This window comes from Ictalurus punctatus, chromosome 21, assembly GCF_001660625.3.
Source record: "Ictalurus punctatus breed USDA103 chromosome 21, Coco_2.0, whole genome shotgun sequence".
NCBI lineage: Eukaryota > Metazoa > Chordata > Actinopteri > Siluriformes > Ictaluridae > Ictalurus > Ictalurus punctatus.
The window spans coordinates 16,000,917-16,012,500 of NC_030436.2; the positions used below are offsets into that span (position 1 = coordinate 16,000,917).

The 11,584-nt window shown below is 42.1% G+C and overlaps 1 protein-coding gene across 2 annotated transcripts in view; it reads right to left on the reverse strand.

The window, feature by feature from the left end:
• Positions 1-11,584, reverse strand: part of ptprga (protein tyrosine phosphatase receptor type Ga) — a 305,123-nt gene that overhangs the window by 60,237 nt on the left and 233,302 nt on the right. For both annotated transcript variants that reach the window (XM_017450210.3, XM_017450211.3), the window contains exon 7: positions 6,169-6,326. In XM_017450210.3, the coding sequence (XP_017305699.2) occupies positions 6,169-6,326 (158 nt within the window). The remainder of the gene's footprint in view (positions 1-6,168; positions 6,327-11,584) is intronic.

The following is an 11,584-nucleotide window of genomic DNA, read 5'->3' on the forward strand; positions in this document are numbered from 1 at the left end:
AGAAATGACACTTTGCTACAGTGTAAAGTAGTGAGTGTACAGCTTGTGTAACAGTGTAAATTTGCCGTCCCCTCAAAATAACTCAACACACAGCCATTAATGTCTAAACCGCTGGCAACAAAAGTGAGTACACCCCTAAGTGAACATGTTCAAACTGGCCCCAGTTAGCCATTTTCCCTCCCGGTGTCATGTGATTTGTTAATGTTACAAGGTCTCAGGTGTGAATGGGGAGCAGGTGTGTTAAATTTGGTGTCATCGCTCTCACACTCCCTCATACTGGTCACTGGAAGTTCAACATGGCACCTCATGGCAAAGAACTCTCTGAGGATCTGAAAAAAGAATTGTTGCTCTACATAAAGATGGCCTAGGCTAGAAGAAGATTGCCAAGACCCTGACACTGAGCTGCAGCACGGTGGCCAAGACCATACAGCGGTTTAACAGGACAGGTTCCACTCAGAACAGGCCTCGCCATGGTCGACCAAAGAAGTTGAGTGCACGTGCTCAGCGTCATATCCAGAGGTTGTCTTTGGGAAATAGACGTATAAGTGCTGCCGGCATTGCTGCAGAGGTTGAAGGGGTGGGGGGTCAGCCTGTCAGTGCTCAGACCATACGCCGCACACTGCATCAAATTGGTCTGCATGGCTGTCGCCCCAGACGGAAGCCTCTTCTAAAGATGATGCACAAGAAAGCCCACAAACAGTTTGCTGAAGACAAGCAGACTAACGACATGCATTACTGGAACCATGTCCTGTGGTCTGATGAAACCAAGATAAACTTATTTGGCTCAGATGGTGTCAAGCGTGTGTGGCGGTGGGAATGTCATGGTCTGGGGCTGCATGAGAGCTGCCGGCACTGGGGAGCTACAGTTCATTGAGGGAACCATGAATGTCAACATGTACTATGACATACTGAAGCAAAGCATGATCCCAGCATGTATTCCAGCATGATAACGACCCCAAACACCTCCAAGATGACCACTGCCTTGTTAAAGAAGATGAGGGTGAAGGTGATGGACTGGCCAAGCATGTCTCCAGACCTAAACCCTATTGAGCATCTGTGGGGCATCCTCAAACGGAAGGTGGAGGAGTATAAGGTCTCTAACATCCACCAGCTCCGTGATATCGTCATGGAGGAGTGGAAGAGGACTCCAGTGGCAACCTGTGAAGCTCTGGTGAACTCCATGCCCAAGAGGGTTAAGGCAGTGCTGGAAAATAATGGTGGCCACACAAAATATTGACACTTTGGGCCCAATTTGGACATTTTCACTTAGGGGTGTACTCACTTTTGTTGCCAGTGGTTTAGACATTAATGGCTGTGTGTTGAGTTATTTTGAGGGGACAGCAAATGTACACTGTTACACAAGCTGTACACTCACTACTTTACACTGTAGCAAAGTGTCATTTCTTCAGTGTTGTCACATGAAAAGATATAATCAAATATTTACAAAAATGTGAGGGGTGTACTCACTTTTGTGAGATACTGTATTTCTGAGTAACTGCTCAAAGCAAATTTCATCAGCACTAGCACTAGAATTAGTAATGTGGCTCCTTCTCAGTGATATCTGATATTTTGTTATATGTTGTCAACAATCCTCAAAACCCACTGCACTCATGTTTTATTTATTTTTAATGGTGGAGGAAAAGAATTTGCTCAAACCGTTGTCATGGTAATGAAAGCCTCTTATGTCACAAGTTTCTGTTTCAAGACCAAAAGTCTCAGTGATGGAACTAGACAAAATAAGTAGATGACCCCCCCCCCCCCCCCCCCCCCCCGCCTTAAATCTCAATTTAGCATCATTAATCAAGCCAGGAACAGCTGATCTCACATACACGTCTGTTTTTCTTTTCTTTTTTTTATTTACTTGTGACAACCATACACCGATACAATTATTAATGCAGCTAATTAATGCTTTGCTACACCTAAATCTAAACTCAGTAAATAAAACAAAACCTTTGGGAACTTTTCGTTTTTTAGTTTATTAAAAAATAAAAATAAAAATGTTAAAGATCCCCCCATCCCCCTGCCACCCCCCCCCCCCCCCCCCCCCAAATAGGACCAGCCAGATGTCTCCACAATGTCAAAACTGTCAGACGTTAATATCTTTTTCGAGGACGTTTGTCCCTTACCAAGATATAAATACAAGATCTAGCTCCTCTAGCCTTGTGTCAGTATGCAGCTATGAGAGATAATCTCCTAATCACAATCTGTGAGTCTGTAATATGGCTGAAACCTCGGAGGTAAACAGCTTAGTGCAACAATAATCCTGAAAATCTGTGTGTGAAGCAAAACAGTGAAATAATCCCTGATGAGAAGCCACACCATACAACAGACACAGATTTGAGTGCATGTCACAATATTCATATTCGAGTGTATTTGTGTGTGTGTGTGTGTGTGTGCAGCTGGTGTGTGACATGTACCAGACGGAGCGTGTGTGTCAGACCTGTGCGAGTGAGGCGGCATCGATCTGCGCTAAAAGTACCTCTGAGCTACGCCTGTCGCTCGCTGTGACCTACTTCCCTGACTCATCAGCAACAAAAGAGAGAGCAAGATAGAGAGAACAAGATAGAGAGAGAGAGAGAGAGAGAGAGAGGAAAAATAGGGAGAGGGAAAAAAAAAACAGCGAGAAAAGAGAGGCAGCACTGTCGTCGTGATCTTCTACAGCGCTTTTATCTATTTCTTTCAAACCAAATCACAGGAGGAAACGAGAGGACAAAAGCGCTCCCAGTGTCAATCGCTTTAAATGACCTCCTAATGGCCACTAACTGGAGGAAAAGGGATGGAAAAAAAAATCTCGCCTTGTCATGAAAGGCTGTGGGCCAGCCCAAGTCAAAGACGCTTTCTCTCTGTGTGCCTTGTATATAATCAAATAAATGGAAAATTCGATAAATTCTCCCTCTTATAAAAATCCCTTAGAGTTAACAAAAGAGTATATAACTACAACAGCAAAGCATTTTGTTGCCTCGTATTTTATTACTTGACAATTATACTGAACAATCTATTATACTGGATGATATTTCAGTAAATTCTATAAATCCCTTTTATAGTGTTTTTGCCATATTTTTAAGCATAAAAAAGAAACTGATATACAAAACATCTCGATAGCCAACGTAAAGGTATGAAATTCATTCATATTACGTTTATTTTAAAACACTATCCTGTTCTCTTATAACCTGTTATTATAAACGGGCTCGATATAAGATTTTTGAATTTCACCCGGTCTGGTTAAATAAATAAATAAATAAATAAATAAATATGCAAAAAACATGTGGAATGTGGGCTAAGAATTCACAACTTTGAGCATATAATAACATGCTGTGTTCCCTCAGTATTACAGAAAAATTGAACCATCTCTTGGCTGTTCTGGAATGATCTAAAAGCACACTGCTGTGTCGAGGGTGCGCACATCTCAGAGACCAACGCACATGAAATAGCCCGATATCTCCAGCTAGTCAACGGAAACATAGTGTAGGAAACAAAATTATAATGTTTTGTCATTTCCAAAAGCTGTTTTGTTCTCTAGCTTGTCAAACATGTCCGCTCGATCGTGTTAGGACGTTAGTCCAAGCTCAGAACAATACGTACTGTTCACACTGGGATGAGCAGACACCTCGGACGTCTTGTGCTGCGTTCGACTACAGCTTGTAACTCAGATTAGGAAAAACCAAAGAAAACATCTCCTCAACATGGAATTCTTACTTCGAAAGAAAGTCTCCTCAACCCCAAGTTTTAGCAAGTGGCATCAAATCAACATGGCTGCTCTTTTTAAACTGTATTATAGAGGAGTTCGAAAATGACATCGTTCCGACTTCCCGCTTCCGAGTTTAGTCAAACACAGCGTTACTATCATGAGTTCCTCGACTTTACACCTGGGCAAGGTTACAAACTACAACGAGGATGAGTCGACTTCCTAGCTTTCACTCGCTTCCAATCAAATTAGAGAACATATAAATGTTCAGCAAGAAAAATCGATCACTCTTGAATCCATTTACCTCTCATAGTAACGTACAGTCGGACTTCTGCGTTGCCTGAACTTGATGTTTGACGTATCTGAGCTGGTGTGAGTGCAAACTTTCGACTACTTCTGACTCAACTCCCCTGACACACAGCACTGAATGTGAATGACACTTAGAGGAATGTCTCACAGCTGCTCAGGAATATCCTATTATATAGTATTCTTTCGTCCTCTGACTCAATAATCTTTTTTCGAATTCCAATTTTAACAACAACAACAACAACAACAACATCATCAATCCTGTGTTCTGTTGCTAATTAAAACATTCAAGTGAATGCAATAGGGAAGTGTAAATATAGTCCTGGCCAAAACCGTTATTTATGCTTGTTATCACACTTACAATTTTATACATGAATAAATTTGAGAACAGATCTATGCAAGAGACATTTTCCATGCCGTTTATTTTTATTACACTGACTCTGTACTCGTTCTGTCCTCTCAATTTCGTCCTCTCCTTCTCCCTCTCGCTGACACTAACTGCCCAGCTGACAGACCGAGTCTATCTTTTCTCCTTTCCAAGGATGATTGTGTGATGCTGGACCGCCCCGGTAGCCTCCTCCTCCTCCTCCTCCTCCTCCTTGTTGTGTCTTTGCTTTCCTCGCCGTGCTCACACAAATCAACTGAATTCGTCATCCACACTTGGCCTGCTTTCGTCGCGCTCCCTAAGCAAACTCATTTCAGCTCATTAGGGTTTAAGCCAAACACTCCGCGTGGTGGAGAGGAGGAGGCAGAGGAGGAGAGGAGGGTGGTGGGTGGGTGGGTGGAGGCCCCCGGGTCGTCTAGTTAACGCACCGTCACACAGCTTCCTTCGGCTGTTTGTTTCCATTATTACAGAGCGGTGTACAGCTCACTATGTGAGCCGCCTGCGTCAATTAACAAGCGCAGGAGTACGGGATTATCTACCGACTTGCATTTTTATGTACGTCCTTGATGTGGATGCGAGGAGCTCACTGGAGAGAATTGAATGAGTGAGAGATAAAGAGAGAAAGAGTAGCAGATGAAAGAGAATGAAATGAGTTTCGAGAATGAGTTGGAGATTGTGTTTGTGATCTCGGATAATTAGAAAGATCCACAGCACAGTGTGGCTCTTATTCTTAAGTGCTATTCATTTCGTAAGGCATTTGCTACCCTGCAGAATTTTGTTGCAACCTCAGCTAACACACCTAATGTTGTAAGATAAGAAGGGTTTGTGTAATAAGCATTGGAAACAATACCCATCAGGTCAGCACGTTCGGGTTAAATCTGTGTTAGACACCTCTTTTCTGGATACGCACAGTCTTATTATCTGGTATGACCTGGACTTTTGACACTCTTCACATGCATCAAAATCTAACAGCTGTCGAGCCAAGCCTTCTGTTGCAAAATACAATCATACTCAGACTCCCGACTACCCCTACCCCTCCCCCACCCCCCTGGCCCCGTTTACGAGAGCCTAATTTTGTGACCATCTCTTTTTACCAAATGACCCCTTCACACTTATCATCCTTAGCTGACACCTTAAATTCTTGTCAACAACTATCTGCCTCGCTTCGAAATCTAGCGAGTGGAGAGCCAGCCAGGAGTGACAAAAGACAAACTCAAACTCAGACCCTTTCAGCTTATCCGAGTGTAATTTTGTGAACATCTCTGCTGAATAGAGAAATAACCCCTACACAACTTTCATCTTAAATTCCTGGCATCTCGTGGCTGGCTCGCATCAAAAAAATCAGAACAACTGGAAAGCCAGCCAGGAGCTGGAAAAGACACAATCATACTCCGATTTTTTACCGGCTTATGAGAGCCTAATTTTGTGAACATCTCTCCTGAATACAGAAATGACCGCTCCATGACTTTTGTCTTAAATTCTTGCCAATTATAGTCTGGCTCGCTTCAAATCAAGTCCTAACAACTGGCAAACTAGCAAGGGGTGGCAAAAGACAAATCAAACCCAGCCTTTTTTTTCCAGCTTATGAGAGCCTAATTTTGTGAACATATATACAGAAATGACCTCTCTACATCATATATCTTAAATTCCTGCCCCTTTTTCCTTCATCCCTTTGTATTTTGCAGCTCCTGGCTGGCTCACCAGTTGTTAGACTGCAAAATACACAAATCAAACCCAGAAAACATTGTCGTCATGTTGCAAATGACACACACACACACACACACACACTCACCTGTCTGTAGGACAGGAAGACAGGCCGGCTGAAGACGATCCACTCCACTACTTTACTGCAGGGTGGAGTAGTGAGCGAGCCAACGTACCGGTAGTAACTCCCAATTGAGGACGGCAACAGGTCCCTCAGGACAAAAGGCTCCAGAAATGTCTCTTTCTCTGAGAAGGAGTGAGAAAGTGAAATCAGTGAGACTACATAATGAACAAGGAATAATATATTGTAAACGTAAATTATCAAACAAACATTCATCCATAGCATCTAGATTCATTTTAGATTCGATATATATTGGAGTACTGGAAAAAATGCGGTGCGTTTCAATAACACCGGTAGATGGTGAAAATATTCTGGGTAAGTGCAAAAAGATTTCAAGGAACAGGATGTTTCAGAGCAGGAACCACATTACTGAAGGTGAAGTAACAACCTGTGATAATGTATGCATATTTTTATATTGTGGTGCATAGAGCCAAGCCATTTTTCCCCATTTCCCTGCCTTAACAATCCTAATTCATGCAGGGATTTGATAAGTAGACGATGCATTAACCTTTCTTATCTAACATGAGCACTAGGCTCAGTGACACATTTTTTGCAAGATTTATTTATTCTAAAACTCTTTGGGACGCTTCGACTTCCTTGTGAACCACAGGACTGGAAACTTATTTGCATGCATTATACAGAGTTGCTACATTTAAGCAGAGAAATATGAACTTGAGCAGTCATGTGCTCCTACACAGCTGGAGTGTGGCACTCTGGATTATATTGGATAAGATCTATTTTTTCTTCTTCTTCAGACCAGATTGACTGACCTATTTTGTGCCATGAACGTGTGTGTGTGTTGTTAACTAAAACTTCAACGATCCTGCATTGTTCTAAAGAATGTAATTGTTATAATGAATGTCAGGGACATTTCAAATACATTTCTAGAACGTTGCTAATGTTCAGTTCATTTGAAGAATAGTCCCTTTATTAATCATTTCTGAATAAGATTTTTTTTTTTTTTTAAATCAGCTTTTACAGAGTTAGATTCGGGGTGGAATATTTATCCAACTAAAATGTGCTATTTAAAAAGTTACCATTCGTGAGGTTGTCATTTGCGAGGCTTGTTAAAAACATACTGAACTAAGATTAGCCACAAATTTAATCTCCAGACTAAAAAGATAAAACAAATATCTTTTCATGCATACACTGTAAATAGTAGCTGCATTTTGGATATGCGTATGGATGCTTCAGAAGCTTCTCGGGTATTTTTTTGTTTGTTGCTGTTGTTGGTTTTTTTCCTGGCTGTCGGCCTTCCCTGAAATGACACATGATCAATAGCAAAAAGCTGACCAATTCTGCAGTGGATGCAATCTGCGACTTTCTCATCACAATCCCGTTTGGATCGAATTGCATCCATGAGCGCATACGTTCAGCCTGGCTTTTTGACATGACAAGATCTTTCAAATGAAAGATGTTTAGGTTTTGTATTTATAGCCACTCTGATATTCTGACCACGGAGACCACCATTTTCTTTATCAGCTGTGAAGATAAGAACAGGGCAGACAACATTTGAGCGACAATGATGTAAGCATAGCTTGTCAAATCACTAACCCAGATTTCAAATGGAAAAAGAGAGACAGAGAGAGAGAGGCTACAATAGGGAATCTTGTTCAAAAGGGTTTAGCAGCAGATGAAAAGCTACTGCGTGTGCCATGTCCTATTTAATCAGGATTAAAAAGCCTAAAGCTGCGGAGAGGAGAACTGGACAAGAGTGACAAATTAATAGAAAGAAAAAAAAAGGTGTCTCTGATATATTGCTGTGGTTTGTGTCCACTTGTCCCTTTAAAAGGGAGCATCTGATCACATTTATCCTATGATAGAATATTTCTGATGGACATGGTTTCTTCCAGGATGACCCCGCCCCCATCCACAGGATACAATGGTTCGCTAAATGATTTGATGAGGCCGTGCTACGGGACATTGGACACCTAGGAGAGATTTTGGAGTGATGTTTCAGTCAGCACTTGCGACCATCATCATCATCAAAACATCAACTGAGGGAATATCTTTTGGAAGAATGGAGTACCGTTCCCGAGACTTGTCTAATTTTTGCCAAGGATCACTGAAGACGTTTTTTATTTACAGTTACATTTATATAGCGCCTTTGTAGACAATGAAAGTGCTTTACATAGCATGGGGGGGGGTCTCCTCAACCATCACTGGTGTGTAGCATCCACATGGACAATGGGGCGGCAGCCATATTGCGCCAGAACGCCCACCACACACCAGCTATTAGTGGAGAGGAGAGAGTGATGGGGATTATTAGGGGGCCCAAGATAGAGAAGGGCCAATGGGGGAATTGGTCTTGAGTTGGTTTTAGCAGTTTATGGTGGCCCATCACCTTACTAACACACTTTCTAATGTTTTTGTCCTTTAATCAAGATATTTATTTATAGCAAATGCATATACATCTATCTCCTCATGTGGGGTTATGATTGATTTACATATATCCTAACATGCCGTAAACTGATCAAAGATTCGGTAGAAACACTTTTCTTACAATCTATCGCGAAGGGTTAAAGGGCAGCCAGCTTTTATTCAATGTCTAACAGAGAGAGTTGCAGTTTGGGCTTTTCCTAAGTGACGCCGCTCTAATTCCTCACTGAATCGGACAGCAGGAGGTGGCGAAGAGGCGTGGAAGAAATCATTAAGATGTATGAGGTGCTCGGAGTGTGTTTAAGTGGCTATGCTAATGTGTTTTTGCTGTGTGCATATTTGAGTTAGGGTTGAATGAATGGCAATCCACATGAGATTACACAGGAGGTGAGCAACTGGAGTGAGGAAGACTAAGCGAGGGAGAAAGCGAGGCTGTGGCTCAGTGGCATGATAATAGATGAGACTGGAGTCTTTCACACACACACACACACAAACACATATATAGCCACTGGGCAAAATTCCCCAGCCGCAGAACTGTAACCAATCTCGCCAGAGTCTCTCTTTAAAACATAGACTTTTCCATGCAGACTAAACAGCCTGAGCAGCACAGTTGTAGCTGCAAACACTCGCATGAGAACATGTATGATTTCATTCTCTTGATTACATGTCATACTACACGAGTAACCGTGCAGAAAAAAAAAGATTCCTCGACAGTTGAGGAGTGAATATTACCCAGTACAAATATATACACATGGTCAATTTGCTCCTCTAATGCCATACACTCCCTCCCCTGTCGATCAGAGCGACACTAGCTCATAACGGTGGACATGTGAGAGTTCATGCATGCGGAAGAGAGTGGATCGCGCTTTCCTCCGAGTGTGTCACGCTGCTAATATCCTGCAAGCCAGAAATGAATAACTTAAATCATTAAGACTAATACATCCGTAAGTAATTCAGATGATTAATTACACAGCGAATCAACCGAACGCGTTTGACTTCGCCACAAAGAGCCAAGTAAGCGTGGAGGGTTTGTTCATACTACAACGCAGCACTACAGTACAACCTGAGCCTGGAGTCATACTGAAGTTTACACGGCGAGAGAACAAAGGATTCGCGCAGCCATTAAAGTTTAAACCGAGACACGGCGCCGGAGGTTCACATAAGAGTTGGCTTGTCCCAGGAAATATTCACACTGCTACACATCACATTCAAGTGCACATGCACAGAATGACAAACTCGGTCCATAAACCGTGTCTGCTAACATGGGACTCACCGGTGTGTTCACCGGTCCTAATGTGTGGTTAAATATTAACCGAGAGCACTGGAGGAAATGAGTGGATGAAGAGAAGCAGACAGCTGGGCTGTGCAGGGCTTTCCATCTGCACTGTGTGTGTGTGTGTGTGTTTAAAATTCTACACACACATACTGATGACATACTGAGTGTACATTCCGAGTGTATAAAGACGTTAGTATTGAAATGTATTTGAATATTAATGAGATCATAACGAACATCGGCACCAGCGCTACATTATGCATTTGCATGGAGCCATGAAAGTGCGTCGCATTTGATCGGAAGGCTCGTTTGAATTGATATATATTTACCCACATTATCGCTTTCATAATACTGGAGCGTGCATTACCGAAGCTAGCCGGGATCCAGCTTCATCTTCGCTTCATCATGGAGGAATCATTTCCCAAACTGAATCCCAAACTGCTTTCTGTTCTCTATATATGATCGCTACATACACTCGTAAAAAAAATAATAAAGGTTCCAGTTAGAACCAATAAAGGATCTTTCGGTGCCATCAGGGAAACCTTTTAAGTTGCACAAAGAACCTTTTGCTCTCAAGTTCTTCAGAGAACCATCTATTTACTGGTGCTTTAAATAACCCACAAATGGTTCTTCATAGCAGTGCAACAAGGAATCTTATTATCATAAGTTCTCTAAAAACCTTTAGTTAGCGCTTTAAGAAACCAAAGTAAGGTTCTTAAAAGTACCTTTTCCAGTCCCACCAAGAACTTTATAGGGTTCATTTAACCTGTTAAGGGATGATACCTTGTAGAACCAATACACTGCTCCGAAGAACCTTTAATGAAATATCAAAAAAAAAAAAAAAAAGGCATATCTCAACAACCCTATACAATGAAAAATGGTTCTTGACAATAAGAAGAACCTATGGTTCTGTAAAGAACCACTGAAGCACCTTTATGTTTAAGAGTGCAGGGTGTAAAATAACGGCGCTGTAGAACCTACATAGCGCACTATATGCCCAATAAACATTTTGAAATTCGTCCACGAGTGTTATTCTTATTATTTTTTAAAACTGTTAACTCCGAGTTGAGATTTCCCTCAGTTCTGTGCAAGACGCTGGGAAAAACTTATACCTGTGGATTCATCTCATCCTGTCATATATGACCTCTCGGTAATATGTGTGTAGAGGCGTTACGGAGAAAGATAAAGCTGGGAAGGAAGTAGCATGAAATCAATGGTTATTTAATAAAAAGGTTTAAGGTGGCATGTGATAGACTTACATTAGGCGAGTAGAAGCGTAAAAATCATGTATCCACAATTGCGACTGTTGATATGACTGGTTATGCGAGTGTGTGGGGTGACGGGGCTGAAAATGTGTCTGAGTGTGTGCGTGATAGTGCAGAAATGGCCGTGTCTGTGTCTGCGCACACCCCCTGCTGAGATCTGTCTAGAACACAGACAGACACACACACCCACGTCCTACCCCCTACTGGAGCCTGCTGAGAGCAATACACGCATGCATGCATGCATGAACGCGCGCACACACACACACTGTACCTATAAAACATCCAGCACGATAGCACGATATATGAAATATGCATCTCTAATGGCCTGAAAGTCTTCATCGGTCTTCATCCCCATCATCCTCTTTACCACATACGTCAGTACCGACAGAGAAATTACATCCGACTCCGCTAACAACTGGCCAGATAATAGCGTCATCACACATCCGCACCCCCGACCTGCACCTTC